Below are 24,173 nucleotides of genomic sequence, written 5' to 3'. Positions count from 1 at the left end.
AAATAAAATAAAATAAAATAAAATAAAATAAAATAAAATAAAATAAAATAAAATAAAATAAAATAAAATAAAATAAAATAAAATAAAATAAAATACCTTATCCTTAAAATAAATCAGCAAAGAAAGACTCCACCTCAGTTTCAGTACCTGTATCAGCAGTATAAGAATTGCTATAACTCTTCGGGGCAGGAGAGTTCCTATACCTTATCTTATCTAAATGTGTTTTTTGATACTGAAAAAGCAGATCAAAATATGATATTTTTAAAAACACTTAAAGAGATGCTAACATTTTCATATTAAAATAATATTAAGACATGATACAAAATACAGACACCTCTTGTACTTCAGAAGAAGACACTAGCTTAGGCTCAAAGAGGAAAGTCTTTTTACCATTTACAATAACACTCAATCCCATGGAAATTGTATACACGTTGGGATGACATCTGCTAATAAATGATGTGGTTTTGAAGACAGAAACAGAAAAAGTTTACCCTATGCCCCATTTCAAATTGTCAAAAACTTCAGAAAGCTGGAAAATGTGAGACCTAATGGAGAGATCTTACCATGTAGGCAGGAGCTATAAAAGACAGTACTAGCCCTGGCTCTTAACCAGATTCCTTTTGCAGCCTTGGACAAATCCAAACTACTTTGCTTTTACCACGCTCTTCATAAAAGGGAAGCAGTATTCACTTCTTTCCAGGAATGTAATGTTGTTGGTTCACTATGTTTACTTTTTTTTCCAATAACTTAGAGTGGAAAAACGTATTATGCCCAACACCCTGCTCATTTTTTGAAGTAATACAAGCAGCTCTGGGGCGGAAGAGAGAAGGGGAAGAGCAGAGCTTGGCACAAGTAGGAGACCAGGATTTCACACATTCTCTATTTCGCAGAGAATTGCATGCTTTCTTCTCTGGGAGCCATGGGCATACATCAACTTGGAAAAGAAACACCAAGGAAAAGATCACAAAAACAAAAAAGGTTCTTAAGAGTAAGAAGCACAATGACTCTGACATCTACATTAAATCATTTTCCAAGATGACTTGCCATGTACATATTTTTCTGATTCTAATAATCTTCCCCTCTCTCTATTAATACAAAATCAGGTGTGCTGTCACCTAATGCATACAAATAGTTCATTGAAAATGGTACAGTTAAGCACATATATCAAATGTAAAATATTCTCTCAATTTGAACATGCACCACTTCAATTCTCACCTTCGCTCAAAAAAAAACAAAATATCTACTGTAAAAAGAAAGTATTTTTAGCTTAAGGACTTAAATAACTGTGCTTTCATCACTCCAGCCCTTTGCCTACATCAGGAACTTTGACAAGTTCAGGTGATGAACTCTAATACAAGTACCATCACAAAAGCAAGCAAACAAATACGTATAAACAACTCTTTATGAATTCAAAAGACAGGATTTTCCACCTACATATAAATTGATATTGTAAATATAGCACATAAAAAACCCACTCTTTCAAATGCCACTGCTTCTTGTTCTTTCTCGGATCCTTGCTCCTTTGTTTTTAGTTACGGCGATAAGTTAGTTATGAAATCTGTACATGATCTGATCTCTGCAAGCCCTTCTGGAAAAAAAAACCATCCAGAAACGGAGACAACCAGAGCTACATATTTGTTGTCAAAATCCTTGCTGCCTCCATGTCCCAAATCCTTGTCCCACAGGTCGCTGTTCACTGGGATACGCTTGTTGCAGGAGATGGCTATGAAAGCTCTTACAGAGAGCTATGCCCAATGCCAGCAAGTATTCTGAGTATTAAATCCAGAATGTAGTCATTATGTAAATTGTAGTAAGTTGCACGGCAATGCCCAAAATAATATTTTCTGAGTTGACAACTGCATTCTAGTAAAGAAAAAGATTTCTAAGGTCTTCAGCAGAGAAGACAGGCTGAATTCCCATCTCTGCTCTACACATCCTGTACAGATACGTGTTCCACTAGCATCTTTGCAAGGCTATTTCCAAATCTTTTCTCCCACTTTTTCATTTTATTCAGATTAAGCTCTTTGAAGCATTGGCTAATTTAAATTAGCTACACACATAGAGAGTGGAAGATTTTAAAGCTGCCTTGATCCAACAAAAATAGGATAATAAATGAAAAATGTTAAACACATTTACTGGCAATTACAGAATTGGGTAATTTTCATAGTTTTTCATTTCTTCCTCCCAAAAGATAAATCACAGTTTTAGATTGTAAATAACAGAATTCTCTTAAGCAGTTGATGAATCTGTGACTATTAACAAAACTATGCATCAAAATAAAAAGCTAATCATTATAAAGTTTCCTTTGTATATTGGATCTTTAAAGTCCCTGCAAAGGTATTTGCATCTATAAGTAGCTACGCCAATGCATTACCAAATTTCTATGCATACAACTGAAATTTCCTCGAAATAATATGTTTTGACAAAATCTTGAAAACACACACAAAATTGTGATGAAGAACACTGCAGAAAGCCATTTAGTGATACAGAAATACCAAGGGACCAGATTCCAGAATTCATATTCATCACATATCATTTATGTGATATCAGTATATGTGTTTATATCACTAGTGAATGCTAATTCCCTGTAAGATCTGAAGCAGACTGAAAGATGGGATTAGAGTGACATATTGCTATTTTGTCTGTTCTTATTTCATCAAAGGGCATTTTCTCCGATATATTTTAGCCAGTAAAACAGTATCCCAAGCTAGTTCTGAGTATCCGAGGGAAATGCAACACAAAAAGATAACTTTGTTTAAAATCATTTAACAATGACCAGTCTGTTAATAGTTAGAACAGTCTTCAAGATGAAGAAGCTGACATGAAAAAGCCATGAGAGCTGGTAATTGATTCTCGGTCCCAAGGGATCCATGAGGAACGACAGCAGGATCATCAATGTGAGCATCAAACCAAAAGGACAAATTATGGTCTCATCTGTACAGTTGTAGGAACCAAAATAACRGGAAATTGCAACCACACCTTTCCTTATAGTAATGCTTGCCTTAGAAAGGAATATTCTGTTTTAATTATTAAAAGGGAAGGGGAAAAAAAAAAAAAAGAAAAAAAGCTCAATTTCTGAGCTACCCATTTACTTATCAGTTTTCAGAGTGATTCTTTTAGCCCGTGCAGTTTCACACACATGACTTGTCAGGGTTTTAAATATCTTCACTTGGGACACATGCTCACTCCACAATATTTTCAACTTTATGGCTTATATTTGTGATTTTCTTCACTGAAAGCCATTTTTAATTTGAGATGTGAATTGCAACTCACTGAAAAATATATCAAAGAAATTCGCTAGCTGACTTTCCTGAGGAGAAGAAACTAAGCACAGAACTTGGAAAAGAAAGAGTCGGTTGGAARAAACAAGAATGGCCTAGAGATTGATGCAGGCAAGGCCCTTTCCAAAACCTAGCAAGCAGCTAGTTGGTACCAAGAAACTGTGGTACAATTCACTGCACCTCATTAGAGCAGATTATTCCCTAAAAAGGAGAACAAAAACAAATACCCCCCGCCCCCAAACTGCAATTTCCAAAGGACAAAGGCAATTAACAGAAAAAAAAAAAAAATCCAATGACAGTGTATTAGAGTGGCTGGGGAATTATTCAAAGACGCCATACTCATTAAGGTATATTTCCTATATTAGGGCTTAAAGAAAACAAGAATGGTAGATTCCTCAGTCTCCTTTCAAGTTTAATTTGCCCCAGGTTGAAGATATTCTGGGAACACAACAAAACTGGATTTCATTGTTAAGAAAACCGTTTCTTAACACATGCAGGTAGATATTTTGACTGCTTACATAACAGAAATCCTTGCAGATTCCATATTGTAAAGCAAAAATAAAACACCACTAGTATAAATATGCGAGTAGCGGAGTTGAGGCACACAGTTGAGTCCAACCAAAACAGGCATTATCATGCTGGCTTCGGCCTTCCTATGTTCATCACAAAGATCACAAAATATATATTTATCTTGGCCTGTGTTGAGTTATCCAACCAAAAATTATTCTTAATAATTTTCTACGTGGACTTCTTAGCATAATCCAGGGGATGCTTCTGAAGAACAATAAAAAATAGATCAATAAAAGATTTGTTATATGTATTATGGCAAGGTTCATGCAGAAGTCAGTCACCCAATCTCTCAATGATTGTTAATGAAACTGAAAGCCTAATTAGCAAGATGAGGGGACTAACCCCAGTGTTCTGGCCCACCTCCAATTTGAATAATTGCATCTACCTATGCAAAAACCCCTTGTCATGTCAATTAGGTAGGATATTCCTCATATTTTGCTTTTAAATTGCTGGGTATTGTTTAGAGTGCACTGGTAAAGTTACTATGTTCTTACCAAGACATAGTTAAGACATAAGTAAATACATAGTTAGGTAAATAAATATTAGTTATCTAGATGTAAAGTTTTCTTTGGGGCTTCAGCAGCATAATAGCAGTAACCTTACCACTATCATAGCTCTGAGGATCTCAGAGATTTAGCCAATGCAAACACTTGTTCCCACAGACAGGGAATTCCTACCAGTACATTAAAACACTTCGAAAAAAACGTATATATACGTATATCACATATAACAAGAAGGGACTGTAGCAAGTCCCCGTTCAGCCCTTCTGGAGCCTTCAAAATTCTCCTGGCCTCTTGCTCAGCAGCACGCACGCCCTATTTATCTAGTCCCCAAAGTGACTCCTTCACCTCACCTTACTCCTTCCCCCCCAACCCCAAAGTTCTCCTGAACGCCGAAAGTCTGACTTAAAAAGAAAAAAGAAAAATTACATTAAAAAGAAAGAAAAAAAAAAAGGTAGGTTTAAAGTAGACTTAAAAGAGGACATCTGGGGTTTATTACTACCTCACCACATCAGACAGCTTTCTTCCTCTCCTCTTTTGGCTCTGCATTGCTACTGAAATGATTATTAGTAAGTACAGTTGTGGAGGTTGACATTAGCCATGCTAATATGCGCCCCTGTCCTTTCACTGTGTGCTCCTGCTTTAACTCTCCCTATCCCTTAAGGGAAAACACTTTTACAAGCCTATAAATATCATGTTAAAAAGTACTCTTCATTATTTTCAGTTATAAAAACTATCTTTTTATTTAAAAAGGAAAATACGCTAGTGGGTAGCTACATCAAAAATCCACACGACCACTCACTACTTAATACTACTTAGTATTTCATGCAACATGTCAGTAACTACATCAGCAATTTATTGCTCTGCTGTAGTGGTACAGAAACTTCCACAATCAAAYACAGGCCAGGAGGTGAAAAAAAACAAAAAGCTGTAAAACCATTAAAAGAAAAGAAAAGTTTGCTTTTTCCTGCCCAGCCCCCCTACGACTGTAAAACTCAAGACTTTCATGAATTGTCTTTTTTCAAGGATTACCAGTGTTATAAATACCTACGTCTTCTCCTGACGAGACACATTTTCTTCTGTAGACTCACTTCCTGTGGGAAATGTTACACTGACAATTACACACACACATGCACTATTAGAATCCTAACTGCTGACGTAGTTCTGTTAATATATATATATATATATTTAAAAGCATGCAGAACAGCTTGCACTTTACCATTATATTGTTGTAAAATGAACAACCAGAGTATCATTTTTGAATGGGAGATAGCAARATACATATTGAAACATACCGTTAAAAATAGCTATTTCACAAAACTGTAAAAAATAATTTCTATTTATGTAAATCTGCTATGGGAAAAAATGCACACACGAATGATTAAATGTAAGTATGCATGTGTCCTTTAAATACGCATTGCAGGAATAGGCTAAATATAGGCATTCAAAGCATGGAGAGCCTTGCTGCACATAAAGAATTGCATCCTGCAATACTAAATTAAAAAGCACCTACGAAAAGTTTACAAAAGACAAAAAGAAAAAAAAAAATTGGTTGTAAACTCTTCTGCATTGCAAAGATCTCTTTTGTCTGCCAATCAACAGTAAAGTATTATTCCCCCATCACAAAAGGAAAACCTTTGGAGGCAGCACAGGGCTGTGTGTTGTGCAAATGTGCAGTTGCTAAGAAGCAAATATGCTCCTCTCCTAATCAAATAGCCCAGCTCAGCAATGCTGCTGGCTTGGGGCAAGAAGCAAATTCCACCAGCCACAAACTTAGAAACAGTCCTGAATTATTTGTTGCTGACCGCTGGCTGAACCCTGTCCTGATGAGCACCATCACCATTAGCCCCTTCGCCGCAGATCCCAGCAGCCAATGGCAACGGCAGCGCCGGCTACGAGGGATTGATCAAACAGGGTAATGAGACTAGCGCTTCATGGAGGTTATTTTAAATGAATATAAATATTTTCTTTCTACATAATTTGCCACAAAAGGTCACTGAACTCCCTGTGATTCTAAAGAAAAATGCCGCGGTATCCCCTTTATATATTTGAGTTAGAGCAGCGGCAACAAACAAGCCCGGGCATTTCTGATGACCATGTAAATCTTAATGAGGTGCCAGCCCAGACAACTGATTAGCGGCCACATTTTAGCTTCGCGTTTAGCTACGAACCGAAGGAAGATTGGAGGCTCTCTTRGAAAGTCACAAGATGCCCCCTGAAAATCGTGCATTTTGCGAAACTAAATAAAGACCCACACTTTCACCATGATAATATATCAAGCATTTTTTGCTGTATACATGTCATATTTTGATATTACTGCTGTTTTTATAGATTCTTCCAACTGGACTCATGCATTAAAAATACCCACGTTTGTACCAGAGGCAGTTTGCTGATGAGCAGAGCCACATTCAGACACCCCTAGGCTTCTTTTTCTTCCTTTTTTTGCCACATTGCTATAAAGAGACACCAAAAGATCCTTGAAATCTAATCAAACTAATGGCTACAAAATTCTCACCACAGCACTCTGAACATTTAAGAACTTAATCGTAGGATTTGTCCTGCTGTTTTCAATACTGGACAATTTCTCCAGCACCAGAAAAGCACAATAAATAGTATTATTTAAATACTACTTTATTAGTATTTTATGATACGGGCATTGCACTAGGGGATGCATACATCCAGCATACTGAAACTATGATAAATAAATAGCTTTTATTATTTTCTACTGATAGGCACAATATTCAATATAAAAATATTCCAGTGGGTCACTAAACACAATTATTGATATTTGAGAGTGAGTCCACAGAGTTATAATTTTTCAGGGTAAGAAAGTACTTTCAATACAGACTATTAAGAGAAAATTTAACTTTACGCCCAGAGACACATTCATCCAAAACAGTACGTAAAAAATGGTGGCTAAAAAAACAGATTTATGTAAAATTAAAAAAAAAAGTCATTTTCCTGCTTACTAGGAGTTTAGTCATTGATGTAATAAAAGAAGGGTCTTTGGGTTTTTTTTTYCTTTTTTCTTATTTTTTAAATAAATCATCCAAAAATTTCAAGGTAATTATTTTAAAGCGGAACAAAAAATAAAGGGTTATCTGAAACCTTTTATTTTCATTTGGCATCGTAATCCCTGGGTATTTTTTTTTTAATGAATGTTTGTGAACATTACAGGAAATAAAAATAAGAAATAAAGGGGACTGATATTTGAGAAGGAAGAGAAAAACAAAATAGAGAGCGAGACTAGACTAAGGTATTTCCTAACCCTCTTTCCCATCAAAAAAGCATTTTTCTAACTTCTCATTTCCAACATTTTTATATTTTTATATTTTGCATGGCAGTGAAATGCATCTAAGACTGAATGGAAGGAAGCAACTCAGAGGCATTTTTTTTCTAATAAGTCATGTTTCTAGAAACCATAATCCGTTTTTTTCTTTTAAGAAAAGATGGCAACAAAAATGAAACCACAACTGTGGCTGGTTGCTCCAAAACAAAGCTCGTCACATCTGCTACACAGATCCTTCAAATTCTTACAGTCTATTCATAATTTCCTTTAAAAAGTGAAAATTTTCAAAAATAAACAGGAACAAATTCTACATTAATGTAGAATATCTATAAAAGTCTGTGAGAGAACATGTTGGGACTATTAAAAAATACAAAGATCACGACAAACTATTTTATACATGGGTAGGGAGAATGAATTCATATCTGAATCCCAATTTTCCCTCAAACAGATTCCGTATTAAACCCCAACTACATGAAAAAAATAAAAAATAAATAAATCAAACCAAAATAGAACAAAATAGAACAAAATAGAACAAAATAGAACAAAATAGAACTTTTTTTTTTTTTTTAAATCTCATATCCCCCAAATTACTGCATAGGAGAGATTCCTTAAATCGCCAGTACAAACCACCATTCACTGGGGTGAGCAGCCACTAGCAGAGGACATCTCATCAACTATCTAACATTTGACAAAAATCAGTGGAAACAGCAAAGAGGCAAATGCAACTTCTAGTGCCAAGTAGCCAGATGGCACTGCTGGAAAAAATGTATCTACAGACTGGCAGCTTGATCCCCTGATTATTGCCCAGGGGAAGAGGAAGAGGGAAACAAGAGGTATTTCAATGTGACGGAGTAAATCAATTATCACCAGCTCACTTTGGCATTTTCACATTATTTTTATACCACATTCTAAATATCGCTCGAATGAATGAGAAGAATGGAAAACTCCAGTGATCTGAGATGGGAAAAGAAGTATTTCTATAAATACAAATATATAACACAACATGCATTCAAATCTATCCTTTTCTATCAAGTGCTCACTATAGGCCATAAAATTTCCAAATGAAACCTGCACTTACATTACTGTTATTAAGCAAAGACACAAAGTTTTTATTTTGCAGGTTTTATTTACTGAGTTCAGTTCCAACTGCATCTATACAGATTACAGAAGAAGTCTGCACTTTACAGTATTACATTAGACTGCATCATTTCATGTATTTTCAACTTCTGCGTTGCAGCCATTTTCCCCAATTACAGAATTAATATTTTGTCAAACGATTCCAAATGGCTTTGATGAAAAATATTTGTGGTATTCTCACTAATTATTTTTATGCTATAACACATTATTAAACATAGCTTTTGAAATGGGAAGAAAAAAAATCCTTTTTTTTTTTTTTTTTTTTTTGTCAAGAAGGTTGTTAGGAAATTAAAAAAGATAAAATTTTTTCTTCCCTCAGCATCTGCTTACTCAATTCATACTTGATTACCAAACACAAAATAGACCAAAATATATAAGAATTTGTCTGAACATTCTCCTCTTGAAAATAAGGCATGTTCATTTTTATTTTAATTGCAAGTCAGTGGCAACATTTCCATTAACTTTTCCCAGGTAACTGTAATAAAAAGGCCCATTTCCTGTATCCATTCTTGAGACAGAGTCATTTACCTGTTACCTACCAGAAAAAGCTTAGACTATCTTCACTTCATTTATTTCTATCACATTTTCATCTTTTAGAACAGTCTTACATACTGTCCAACTTAATTCAGCCTCCTAATCACATTCTCTTTTATAGTTATCTTTTTCCCTGACCTCTTAAATTCAAACCACATTAGTTGGTTGCATCTGTGAATATCCATTGTGAATATTTTGGATATCACAAATGKCCACATCCCAAAATTTAAAGTTTTACTGTCAAGCAACAAGCAAAAACATGTACAGCGAAGAGGGCTATGATCCCCAGAGAATTCTACATCTCACTATTTCAATAACGGTGAATAAACTAAAATTTGTAAAGATTACTGCAGTATTAATTTTAATGTTTGAAGAAAAGACAACATTAAGCTTTTTTGGCCTCCTGCTTTCCTACATGCAAGCAATACAAGTGGGCTTCTCCAAAGAATTACCAAGGAAATCATCAGTCGAACTGTCTAGCGACAAACGTCCAAGGAAAATATGGTTCTTAGTGCAAATTTATACGCAATGAATGATGCCTGCAACACCTGTGAGATGAGCAATTTTGCCCATGCAGAAAATACCATGATTTAATTTACAAATATTTTTTCCTGTACACAACACTTTAATAAGCCATTTTAGGTTTTAGCCATTGGTTTTTCATTCAAATTTAATCTCAAAATTCACTAATATTAATCCCCTGCAATCTCATTCATCCTTATTTAAACATAAACAAACCCAAACCTATTAGATTAATGCCCAGATTGCATGATGCCTTGAAGAAAACAGGCCCCTTCTGAATTTGTTTATGCACGACAGAAGCACTGTGCATGTCTACAGAACGGACTCATCATTTCAAATACAAAACCAGGAATATGGCAAAATCTTCTCTTCATTAATGCTGATATACACCTCAGTATGAAYGATGAGTTTTAAATGGCCACAAATTCCTAATAATCAGTGCTGAAGGCAGACCCATTTTCCCGCCACACTTGGTAGATACCAAGATGGAAAAGATGCCTCTTCTCCAGAATGCCAGAGCAGCAACGATCTGTTGGACGAGGTAACTTCTGGGATAGGTTATCTCCTACCTCAGGTAGTGCTGGAGAAGCAGGGCGCAGTGCTCGGCCATCTACCTTGACTGCAGTCTCTGCCCGGTCCCAGGAGAGCAGGAGCTACAGCAGGATAGATGCTGACCTCCCATGAACACTTGGCAGACAGAAAGTATCGGGCACAGAAAAATCAGAGCACAGAAATTCCCTCAACTGAGGATATCCTCAATAAAGTCCTAAAACCATCATTAGCAGTTTTCAAAACACGCTAGAAACATCTGAAATCAGAAGATGGATGGACAACCTTCCTTCTTCCTTTTTAGTTCAGCAATCTGAGATGCGTAAGAGCCGATCTAAGAAAACACCAGGCCGGGAAGCTATATAAAATAAAGAGAAAAATCTATTGCACTTCAGCTTTCTGTTTTTATAGTCGTATTGTTAGAGATCCTGGATAAAAAATAACGATCTAATCTTCAAAGGAAACCGGTCAAACAAGTTATTTGTTTTTATTGTGGACACTGTACTGGGTAGCAGTGGAGCAAACATGACTGTTTAGTTATTGCTCAGTCACTCAAGCAACATAGATGAAATAAAATGAGCAACAAACCATGTCATATCTCCCATGGGAGAAAGGTAAATGTTAAAAGAACACAGGGGTTTATTGTTTAACAGGAAGTTTTTAATCATGATAATTAGAAGTTGAAGCAATTTAGTATCATCAATTTCTACACACTGTTAACCTACATGATACATATATATTTTTTGTTTTCCTTTGTTTTTAACCATTGTCTTCAGTAAGGACAGAATTCAACTTAAAACTTCCGTTTCCTGGTCAGAAATTTATCCCTGCTGTTCCACAAAAATGATTTAAATCAAAATTAATCCAATTAGTTTTGCCTATTTCACATGCAAATTTTTTGTTTACTTCTTGCTTCTCCAAAATAAGTCATTGTTGATCTATTCACTGCTATGGATCCTATAAACAAACAAAAAAAGCAGCTCAGTCTTATCATTTTTGTCCTAAAATTTACACAGCATTTGCATTTGGAACATTATAGTATTATCTTATTTTTCAGTCTTCAATTATACTCCTGTCAGAAGAAAGAAAAGTTTGTTTATATATATATATATATATATATATACATATATATATATTTACTAGCAAATATGCTGCAGCACTGGGGTAAGCTACCTGAGGAGACTATATAAAGTTGCGCCACTGAACATTTTTAGGAAAAGATGTGACATATGCCAAGAAACATCACAGTTACAGTTAAGGGAATAACTGACTTTACTCTTGAGGTCCCTCCTATCCAGAAAGGAGCTGGTCTTCTTTACAGATTTGACAGTTCTAGCAAGGTCAGCCTCACCTTCCTCTCTGTGCAACATCAACGGCTTTGGGCCTGGGAATTTGTACACACGGGGTCCCTCATGGACCAGTATCCCAGCACTACTTTGGAAAGAGACATTAAAAGAAGATATGGATTTTTGTCCAGATCAGAATTTCCAAAATGTTTTTCACAGCTTACGCTCCTCTTTAGTRTATTTTATTTTCCATTGCCTTTCATCAGCTTGTAAAAGATTCTATTCTGGGTGACATCATTAAAATCGTTTTTGTCTGTGGAAAATAGTGAGGCTTCAGATGCTGAAACTGTCTGCAAGTATCTCAGCCTTATTCCTTAGAGAACATCCCCTGCCCTGACAGCCTCCACACACCAGATTAGAAATTTTTGACTGAGGTCTTCCTGCTTGAGACTCAACTCCTAATTAACATTTCTTAGACTTCTGCAAATAGCATTTTTAATCCGTCCTATTACCTTTTTAGCCAGAAATCTCCCAGAAAGGCAGCATCACGAGAGTTTCATGCATTGCAAAACATTGTACATCCTCTGGCATAGACCATTTATTCAGACGCAGCAAAAATAGTCTACTAAACTGTTGACAAAAACATACATCAACACAGTTGTATATAATTAGCTACATGTGTCAAGGTAATAAATTATAATGATATTTTCCAGTTACAATTGTGACAGTAACTAGCATCATCTCAAAACAAAGTCAGTGTAACAAAGTCCAGCCTTCATCCATTTCCCATGGAATTGATGAGATTGCCCTCCTGCCAGTTCCTAAGAAAAGCATGAGGTAGAAGTCGCTTTTTACTCACCGAAGAGCAAATGTCTCAATAAAGCCAGATCTTACTCTCCCTCACTGTGATCCTTCTAAATCACGCTTGAGTATTTAAACAGATATTCAGGAAAGAAAATGCATTGCCTTCTGCCTTCTAAAAGCTATACCTATGACAAAAGCAAAATACAACCTCTCCCAAAACAGGTGCTGCTTCATTTCTGAACAGTTGTCATACAGTTAGTTCAGAACTGCCTCTAGTACCACAGAGCAAATAACTAATATTCTAGAATAACACGAGTAATCTTCCGATACCTTAATTCCCAAGACAACGAAACATCCTCTCAAGTCTAAGTGATTATGACATTAAAATAGCTGTAAGCCAATATAAGATGAGGGGGAAAAGAAGGGCAAAAGGAGAGGGACAAGACTGAAAAAMCTGGCTGTGTTTTTCCATTCTCCAACCTTCGCTAACACAGTTACTAATATTATTTAATTTGGTCCATGATGGAACATTCACTTAAGTTCTCACTTAAATAGAGTCCCTCCAAAATAAACTCAAACAGAAAATAATCAGTGGGAATGTAGTTTAATAAAGTGAGAAAAAGCTAAACACTACCCTTCCTCTGAGAGAGTATTCTAAACTTTACTCCTACCAAATGAGGGCAAAAAAAAAAGAAACGTTATCAGAGGTTGTATTTCAAACTTAAACTTTCAAAGGAAGAAGCATGAAAAAATCAGTCACACCATTTTTCATATACAGTTCACCATTCCAAATTCCAAATATGATGTTCATAAAAAGGAAACATAAACCATATAAAATAGTTGACTTAAGCCTACAGACTTGCATACAGCTTTTCCAAAGCAGCTGCATAAAAACAAAGTGCCCAAACTTGTTGGTTTTACTAAAATTTCCCAGACTTTATTCTGATGACCTACAGCTAAAGAACAGCCCCTTCAGTAATTCTGATTCCTCAAAGCTCTCCAAGCTCCATATTTTGCTTGCTTAGRCCCTACATCCCTCCACTGGAACCTCGAGGAATGTTATGGGATTAGATACACCCTATTTAAGAATTTTCTACTAAAAGGTATACTTTATTCATATGCTATATGCCAATATGACAATTACAGAAAGCATACACCATCCCCAGGTACAGGTTAGTTCTTCTTTCACCCATATGTGCTCACGGCAACATTTCTAGACCGTGCATAGAAATGATAAGAATCTAAATTGCTTCACCAGCATTCACTGCGATCTTCTTAGATCCAGTAATTACCATATTACAAACTCCCTGCAAAGCTAAACATGGACGTATCTTCTTCAAACTGGTCAATTCACTTGCAGTAGTTACAAAAAAGTAAGTCAGAGAACTTACCCTGTCATAGTAATAGTAATGCACAGCAATACACAGCAACTTCCTAGCATGGAATTGGATTTCCATACCATAAAATGAAGTATTTTACTGTTAAAAAGCTTGATTTTATTAGAGATGACTACATTTTAACTACTAGTTTCAGCTGTGTARAGCTAGTTTCAGCACAGCATTGAACCCATTTTAATATCATCTCAAGATAGTTCAAAATTAAAGGAAAAACAGTGATACTTCCTCGAGAATATGATTTAGCATCTCATTAATTTCTCAGCTAAAAACAAATTTGCCAACAACTTTAAAGTCTTGGTATTTTGATTCCTAACTATTTTTAACATGCTTTGGTTTCTCTTTTTAACAGAGGACACCCTATATTTCCCACTACACATTTTTCAGAATACAGATGGAAGGGGAGTAAGAATTCACAAGACATAACATTGTTATACAATGTACTATACAAAAACCTGTCATTTAAGTTGCAAGAAACCTACTCATCAATAAGTGGAAAAAATACCCTGCTCAAAAATCAATTATCTTGAGTCTTTTGTATAGAGAAGTAGTACACCTTTCAGGCAACTGGTATTAATGAGCAGACATGGCTATAGAATCTCCATCTGTTTTTCTGACAAAGCTGTGACTACTCCAGTCTCTCATTGAAATTCCATTAATCTGGTGCACCAAGGACCAATGCGAAAATCAAAACTCCATCTAACCCTTTATCAGCTCACAATAACCTACAAGTGAACTCTGCCTGTTAGCATACAGCAAGTTATGATTTTGCTATCAATCAGGCGGTTAGCCAATAAAAAAAAGAAAAAATCAAGTTAAGAACAGAGTGCCTGGCAGTGCTGTTTTGTTTTGTCTGTCTTGTTTTGAGGTTTGTTATTTTATTCGGGGGGGCTGTTGTGCTTTATCCCTCTTCCAGTTTCTGTAGGGTGTCTGGACATGTAAGCCTATGCATCATTCTCCTTCCTTGTGATCTAATTGCTGCCAGCAATCAAGTCAAAGCATCACTGAAGTGTGCTTGAATTTCATTAGAAGATATAACTTATGCTACTTTCCTACAGTACCTAATAAACCATAAAGAAACCAAAACACATATGGCTTGAGGGAATAACTGGAAAATTAGGTGGCCATTTGGGAACTGAGTGAACTTTTGAACCAGGGGAACAGAGAAAAAGAAATATTAAAAGGAAAGACAGACTTAGAATGCACACAGAGATGTGGGGGTTTGACCTTTTCAGTACCTAGAAAATTACATTAGCATTATGAAAAATACATATCATGTTTAGAGTTTATAATCCATCAAAGTTTAGATACTTTGTTAGTGCCTACCATAAGGTAAAAGTCAAAAGGACAACATAACAATCAGATTTGACAAAAGGCCTTTAGGTGACCTGTGCTAATTTAGTTATCCCATACTTATTGTTAAATGGATTATCTCTCTGGTAATTAATACACCATTAGACAAAGGTCACACAAAAACGCCAGGTTTCCACAATGACTGTAATGTACACGTAATACGCTAATTCTGTATCTGCTACCAAACGGGAGCCGTCACAAATTTTATTTTGAAGCAACGTTGCAAAGTCAAGTAGTGATACTTGCTGAGGTTGTACAAACTGTAGTCTAATGCACAGATATACAGGCAAAAAACATCTATTTTTAATGGAAAAGTTACACTTAGGCTTATAGAAAAAAAAGATGAAAGGACTCGTATAAGTAAGGAACACTTCTCAATTTCATTACCTACTGTTAGTGCTTAAAGCCTTCACGCCGCAACTGGAAATGCAGTGAGGATCCCACCTGCACKGAGCCCTGCTGAACTAAACTGGGAAAGTCAGAGTCCGCCTTATAGATCAAGGTACCTGTGCGAGCTTTAAATACTGAGAACCAASAGACTGCTCAGAAACACAGTGCTAAGCCTCAGACCCAGGCACGCTCATGGAAATGAGGCACGCAGCCCTCCCAAGCACCAGTCTGCCTCTTAGGAGATGCTCCCAACGTGCATTTTCATACCTAGGCTAGGTGTCTAGACTTGAGTGACAGATTATAGACCTTAAAATCAAAATGTCCTTAGAATGACACACTGCACGTTCACAGAGCGAAACAAAAACACTGCTACAATCAGTATTTATAAACTAAGAACTGCCTTTTCTCTACTTTCATTCATTCTGAGCGCCCACTAGACAATTAAATAGGATTTATCAAAGAAACAAAAAGTAGAAACACCAATAGGAGGTAGCATCATCTTAAATATAACAGAAGTTATCAACTGTATTTTTACTCCTACTGTAACTAATTAGCCACAATATTGTATCTAATTCACAATTCTAACTTCTAAAATGGGCTAAAAAATAATCATTCATCTGTACAAACTCATATGATGTTTCACATTCTCTTGTCTCAGCATTCTTCAGTCCTTCACTATACAGTTTTATGAACACAATCACTTTTTTTCTTGATTTACAGTTTTGGAACAGATATAATCATATCTCCTATGAAATATTCATACAAATTAGTCACATATCCTTTTTGCAGTCAATACCACATTGTTAAGTTATAAATTAGAAATCATTTTAAGATAATGTTTGTAAGTAAAAACAAATAAATGGAAAGTTGCCTTCATCTGTAGTTTGGAAAATTAGCTAAGGTTTTACAAAAGCTATATTCAATTTGATAATTATATTTCAACCTGAAAGCAAAAAGGCTTATTTTAATTTTTTAATAGAAGATCATATTGCCAAAATGCAAAACAATCTCCATATAAAAGAAAATGTGCTATTATTATCATTACACATTTTACTGAGTTCTGGATATATATAAATATATACAAAAAAAATAAAAAAAGCCTTATTCTGAATCAGTGGTTAGAAGGTTTATCACTTATGCATGTACTTGACTTATCCCTGTTCTGCAATAGACATAATTTTATACCTCATAAAAGCAATTTATGTTTCCAAGGGGAATAATTTGGATAACATAAAATGTGGAGTGCTATGTTGCGGGAAGCATATTTTCATTCAGCAATTGTATTTCGAGATGGAGCTGCACAGTTTGATCATCATATCATGTCAGAAAACATCATTCACTAGTAAGTCTATCCAACTTACAGTGCCACAAATTAATATACATCGTTAATTTATTTGTACATATACTTAATTTATCACCATGTATTATCCATAGAAGGCGTTTATATTATGTATATAATAAACGAAACCTTGAAAATATGGACACTATGCTAAAGCAAGCTTGTTAGCTCTTGAAATATTCAATTGCTCATATCTTCAAAACAATCACATTTAGCATTAAATTTAATGAATACAGAATAAAACAACATGGAAAACAGCTAGGGAACTTAGAGGGTTTTTTTAAAATTTCTATAAAGAAAATATTCTACCAAACACTGTCTTAATGGAAGAAAACATTGTCGGAATAATTAATTTAATATTTTATGAACCTATTCTGCATGGAGTTTACAGAAAAGTATCAATCACACAAACTGTTTCATTATTTATAAGATAAATAATACAGCAAGCCATTAAGTAGCACAATAAAATTAAGCAAGAATCTGATAATGTGGAATTAACAAACACTTTGTTACTACAAACATCCCCACTGCTTTAGCCCCCGATCTGTCTTTAAAAAGGTAGAAGGCCACAAGAAGACACTTTGCCATGAAAAAAACCTGAGTTAAACCAGCCTGTGCACGTCGGACAGCTTCACTGTGCCTCTAGGACCACTAGAGAGAGCTCTTCAGTTCCTTAACAGGTTCTTGTGAAGGTACCGCCACCGTCCAGCTGCGAGGAGGCTTATCTGTTTATCTGAGTCCCAGCACTAACATTCTCATCATGAGGATCCAATTACAWGAGTTTGTAGCAAACTGGCAAATCTAGTACATTCAAAGATAAACAGTGTCACATACCATCCGAGGGGGCTTCATCCTCTTTATCGTACCGGTCAGATGCTATTGAGGCACTGTCAGGAGGTGAAGAGAAAGAGCCCTCAGGCTCTTCCTCATCTTCCAATTCTGCAAAAGTCAAAAAGACATTGCTAGTTACAGGCCTGTCATACACACATGGGCAGAATCCAAGACTTGGTTTATTAATAAAGTCCTATTTCAAACTGAACAAATGCTGATTTTAACGTACTCTGGCTCCATGCACCTTGCATGCTAAAGCATCACAGTAAGCGCTGCTGTTTTAGACCTACCTCCTTATTAGCCATGTACTTTTTCTTGGGATGGGTTGGGGGGTTTTTGGCTGGGTGGTAGTTCTTTTTTTCCCWAAACAACACTGTCACAGTAATGAACCTACTCCCAGCGCGGCCCTGCTGACAGCTTCTCACGCACAGCGGAAAAAAACCACACGCTGTAGCAAAGAAGTGGGCAAGGGAAAACACTGTCAGGAAGAGAAATAGGCAGTGTCAGGAGCAGGAGCTTGTTCTTACCAAGAGCGGAAAGGAATCGTGGCGGCCTTGGCCAACACGCGGCCCGACTACTTTTTGCAGCCGTTCGTCGCCCTCTGCCCACCTCAACTTTTCTTCAGGGAACGGCCTTGCAAACACAGAACCCAACACGCTGTATCCCTCCCACGAGGCACAACCTGGACCAGACCCCACCAGCATCCACCTGAACCCAGGGTTTAAGGCAGTGTATTGATGTATTTCTGAAACAGCCGAGAGTCTGGCTACAATACGGGCAAAAATCTGCATCAGAAGCMAGCCCATGCTGATCAGAGCATGTTAAACGTGAAGGTCTGGGAAAGGCAAGGAGAAATCGATACTCCCTGAGGCGTTCATTTAATTAGAGAAATTAAAGTTCTCCCACCTCACTGCCCCACAATGGGGAAATTTTGTAAGATTTTTTTCATCCCATCTAGGTGAAAAAGCAGTGGAAAAAATGCCAAAAATTAAGGAAAAAACAAGGCTTGGAGGAGAAAAATAGTCGTTAAAGTTGGTAATGTCACTAAACCAAAATCGTACACCTGATGTGCCAACAGAACAAGTGACCCTCAATTTCTTTAAACAGTATATAAAGTAAATTGCTCAGGCATTTTATTTTCATATATTTATATGCAGAAAGCTACTATCCAGAGACCTCTAGATAAGCTTCTCCTTTCAGGTATTCCAAGTACTGTATTCATTTCTCACAATCATATTCATGTATTCACTTCTCAGAACCGCAGACAAACCACATACATGGTGAGGATATTCTGTACTACACGCGTATGAACCACATTTAACAGTAGGGCTGTCTAGCCATGGTTTAGTTTTGCTACTTTGCTTCCTATTTAATCACATAAATTCATGAAAAATTTGGGGTCTGCCCAAAAGCACCAGTTCTTAGGAAAGAGAAGCATGTTTCCTCTGTAGACAAGAAAGCAAAGCCCRATTTCTGCCTTGCTGGAATTCTTTTACATTCCAAGATTATGGAATATCAAATTGGATTTTCCTTTCATTAACATACTGTGTTTTTCTTGTGAAAGCTTCCTCTCAAGCTCCAGCCCCATATAACAACTGCTCAGAATATGACACTGACTCTGGTCTATTCCTGATGCGACCATCAGGATGTTTCCAGGAGCACTCCAGTCATCGTGTTAATCTGATTCAAAATATTTGCATTTCATCACACCTGTCAAACCAAAAGTAAATTATCCCTCTCCAGAAGGATTCTCCTGTCCCTCCAGAGAAAACCACAGAGCAGACAGCACATGAGCAGAAACCATTATGCCATATTTACAACCGGCACGATCATCTTTCACACTCATGTGCCAAAGACCAGTTGTCCGTCTCTCTCTTTCGATATATATATATTTATATCTTTATTAGATGATAGACTCTATATGCAAAGAGCAGACGTGATATTCACAGCTTATATGACATCAAGAGTTCTTCCGTTTTCCCTGTCTCAAACCTTTTCTAGTACTAGAATGCATAACCTATGTGTACATATATAAGCATCAAACCCTCTAAGTACCAGGGGTGTCAGTCAAAACTGCCCTTCTATCAGCTATTAACAAATGTACTCACAGTCACACAGGACAAGATTTTTTTGCAGCTTTATACTAAAAAGAATATTTGCAAATTCACATTATATACTGAAAGGCAAACCCTAACTCATTTAATTGGTATGTAGGAATTGCAGTCACATTAATAGGATGGCTGACTAGATGTGCTCTGGTGCTTTAACAGGCAACATTTTACGTTTGCATGGAGTCACACCACAAAAAAATGACTACAGAACAGTATCGATTTCTTGCCTCCTGATTTTGGCAGGGTTTAAGAACACTCTTAGGAGAGTATGCTTTTAATATATACAGATATTATCCCTAGCAATTTATACAGAGACTCCCTGTTAATTCTGTGTGGTCTCTTGCATTCCCAGACAAACTACTCCTGTCTCCCTTTTCCACTTCATATTCTCCTGTTCTGCTCTGTCAGGGTGTTGCACTGCAGCTAATATTCCACCTCCTGAGGAAGGCTAGAAAGAACTGGAGCTGCAGCTCTCGRTGTCACTCCTTAAGCAATCAGGGGAGTCAGTGTTGAGCAGCTCAAGTCACTTTGCTCTTCAGGTGCCAAGTACCTAAAAATACACCCCAAAAGCATCAATAAATTCAAGCAAAGCATTCAGCTTGCACTTATGTAATCGAAAACTGAACTACAAAGCAACAATGAGCATCAGGTAAATGCATCCAATACAATTTGCAGGCATAATTGAAAGCATTACTGCCTAATCAGACATCTAAAAGCAAAGCATGCTCAAGCGAAATGTCTATAGACTCATTAGTTGGCAGCCATTCCATTACAATCACACATAATGTCAGTAGCGCCTTGAACCTGTGCCAATGACAACAGCATAAATTTTGCATCTCATTTCTGTGGTCATAAAATTAATGATCAGTTTAAAAATACTTCTTTGCAAAAGTTATTGCACAAAGAAATGACATGAATGTGTCCCTGTTATGTAGTCATGAGGATAATTAAGGAGTTGGTGCTCATTAATACTGTTTCTTGTTTCCCTAGAATACCATATGATTTATCAGGATCTTGAAAAAAAGTTTAATTAACGATAGATGGTTAACAGCTACAACAATGCAAAAGCACCTACGTACACTATTATACCCTCCGATTTCTGCAACTTAAACTGTCCACTTACAGCCTTGATAGCAGAATCACTATATTATCCACAATAAAACATAAAGCAATGTCTTTCCTCATTAAATGCTACCTTGCTTATTTTATAGAGAGAATAATGCACACCARGGATAAGCATACCACATGAAAATTGGAGCATTAAACACGAACTTTCTTCAGTGCAGCAAGGGCTACACTTAATCCTCTGTCCTATATTCTGGTGATTTTCAACAGGTTTTGCGGGTATAACTTGAACGTAGCAACCAAAGACCATATTACTTTATAGGGACCCAGTAAAAAAATACTTTTTTTTCTTCCAGAAATATATATATTTTATATATATTTATAGCTCTTATATTAAGAAATATATTTTAAATGTAAAATATAATATTATATTTAATTATAGTAATGAATTCCTAAACACTAAAGACAGTGATTCAGGTACTAAACCTAGTAGACAGCAGACAAGATGTTTCAGCTAATATCTCTGAAATAGACTCATGCTATCCACACTACTTGTTTATAGGTCCCGAAATGGGATTTTTTACTGCACTTTTAGAAAGTCTAGGGAGAGGGAATTGCTCAAGTCAGCTCTCTAACATCCTGCATGTTGCCATTTCAGAAAGTCCCAAGTCACTGGATGTAACTAAGTCACGCTAAGTCACCTCCAGACAAGTCACTGCAAGGACTATATGAACTTAGCAAGTAAATATATGCAAGGTTCTCTCTACATATTTTTTTCACAAAAATACCTGGATAAAGTAGCTTTCAAGCTCACATGTGTGCTTTAGCCTCTTGGTGGCAGGGGATTTTTCAGAAAGTTGCTACTGACCCAGTCTACCAGTCACCCTTCAAGAAGGAATATTTTCCTGACCGCTTTCTCAAAATATGCTTTGCCGTGCAAATAGCTCTAACACATTCTTTCTGGAAGACTCTAGATACCCATATTAACACGATGGCTTTAATCTAATTTAAAAAAAAAAAATTTACAAATTGCTCAAATCTTTAAATTGCTCCTTGACCTTTATAAAACAAGCACCTATTTTCCAAACACCACTGAGATGGCACTAGGTTTGCAGGCAAACATGCTTCGAGCACAGGAAAGCAACGTAAGGTGCCCTTGCTGGGTACACGGTTACGCTGCCTCTTGTTCTGATGGGGCACATCAAGATCAGACTGTGCCTCGCTGCCCTGGACACTTCACAGGTGATATTTCTGGGATGCTGAAAGGGACAACATAGCRACTTGCCCACAGGGAATGCTCCGGCCCGCCAGGATAAAAAGCATTGGGCACGTTCCTCCTTCCTGTGATGGTCTCTCCAGAAAGGGTTGCAATGATCCTCAGAGGACTGGATAACAACAGAGCAGCACCTTTGCCATTTATGTTATACTACTCATAATGCATTCATATTCCTGATTCAGAAATTTCATCTGTATTAAAATACACCACTCATATCCACACATTGCTATGRCCAGAAACTAGTGTGGCCCTTCCTCAAGTCCAAAAAGTTTCCCACCTCCCTGATGCCATTTCCTAGAGAACAGAGTGTAGAGACAAAGAAAAGAAGTAACACTCCCCTAGAAAACAGTCCTTTTTTGGCCCCAGCACCCAAATAAAAGAGAAAATACAACGTCTTTACTTATAGGGCTACTCCATCAGCTTGACTATATCCAGGAAGCAGGTGTCTCCAGCCCCAGACACTCATTTTTCCATCAGGAGCCACAGAGGCATCTGAAGCATTGACAGGATTCCTAGAGGTGCTCCTGGTAATCAGGCAAAGAACAGCACTGATGCTCCACGAACACAGGTTTACCTTCTACTATGCCAAAGCAAAATGAAAATTAAATGGATCTTCATCAGCTTTTAGCAGCCTCAGAAGTCATAATTCAGCCTAAATGCCAAATCAAACATTTTCTGCATACATACTACCAATGTCAGAAACAAGTTGCACTTTACAGACAACTTGTTCTACAAATACCCATACTATGTGACTGGATTTGGCTAGTGCTTTTGGTGTCTCATTTTCAGCATAAAGCCAAAATTCTTTATGAAAAGTGCATAAAAATAAATATATTGCTAGAATAAATGCAAAGAACAGATGGCAAGTGGACGTCAAACACAAATACAGTTTCTAGGACTTAGAGTGCTTCTGCCAACTTTAGCACTATTTTTAGCATAAATTGAAAACAAGGTTCTTTTAACTAAACATTTTGGCAGTCATAGTATTGATTCAATTAATCTCAGAACAGAGAAATGCCAAAAACTGTTTTAACTCAGAATCTTTGATGAAGGCCAGACTTTTCTATCTTTCACTGAATATTAGCTTTTTAAAAAATTAGTCCTATTTGTTTGAAAATTATTTTCAAGTTCTKCCCAACTCACTATCTAGAACAGGTCACCTTGCATGAGACTTTAACTGGCTTTTTCTTTTCACTTACACTGCTTAGATGACAAGTAAGATATTTTTCAAGCAAAAAAAATCCAACATCCAAGAGGAAAATAGGTTTCTACTGAGTTCCTTCATTTAAGAATGGAAGTAAAATTTGTGGGAAGATTAGCRTTTTGTCTAATAACATAAATATATAATTCTGCTCATGGGACCACAGGGACTTCCTTTGTTCAGAAATCAACATTATTATTAACTGCAAAAAATCAGTATAAAATCAAATACATCACACACGAGAATTAAATGACGTTTTGTGAACTGTAAATGTGGTGTCTTGAATTTTCAGTGCGTTATCTCCAAAAAAATTAATCCATTTTCTTTCAGGGTGCAGGTTCACTTGCAAAGATGCCTTTACCAGCATGTGCAGTGACCTAATAGAGAAGAACATAAGATTGATTTTTAAGAAGACGTAGGAAGGGTCCCAAGTGCACCAGTTTAGTTGCAAAGAAGCATTTGTGCAATTCTTAAAACTTAGAGATGTATACATGGATGATTTTGATTGCAAGGCACCTTGCTACACTTTGCACACATACACATTATTTTAACTGCTTGCCAAATGTTTTATGGAAGATAAGACCCTGTGTGCTAGTGGCAAAAGCCCATACATCAGGAGCTCACGTACAATACCTTGGTCAAAGCAACTAGTCACTACMTGCAAAGCCAGAGGAACTTCGAGAACAAGCACTGATGAAAGGCAGCGGAGTGACAAGATGATACCCAGAAAGCATACTTGTA

General features: G+C 36.5%; 1 protein-coding gene across 3 annotated transcripts in view; it reads right to left on the bottom strand.

Moving 5' to 3' along the window:
* Positions 1-24,173, bottom strand: part of SKAP2 (src kinase associated phosphoprotein 2) — a 116,843-nt gene that overhangs the window by 78,244 nt on the left and 14,426 nt on the right. For all 3 annotated transcript variants that reach the window (XM_026033341.1, XM_026033343.1, XM_026033344.1), the window contains exon 4: positions 17,783-17,887. In XM_026033341.1, coding sequence (XP_025889126.1) covers positions 17,783-17,887 — 105 coding nt within the window. The remainder of the gene's footprint in view (positions 1-17,782; positions 17,888-24,173) is intronic.

The sequence above is a fragment of the Nothoprocta perdicaria genome, unplaced genomic scaffold (assembly GCF_003342845.1).
Source record: "Nothoprocta perdicaria isolate Ctin4 unplaced genomic scaffold, notPer1 scaffold_128, whole genome shotgun sequence".
NCBI classification, from domain to species: Eukaryota; Metazoa; Chordata; class Aves; order Tinamiformes; family Tinamidae; genus Nothoprocta; species Nothoprocta perdicaria.
This window is presented reverse-complemented; position numbering and strand designations above follow the sequence as displayed.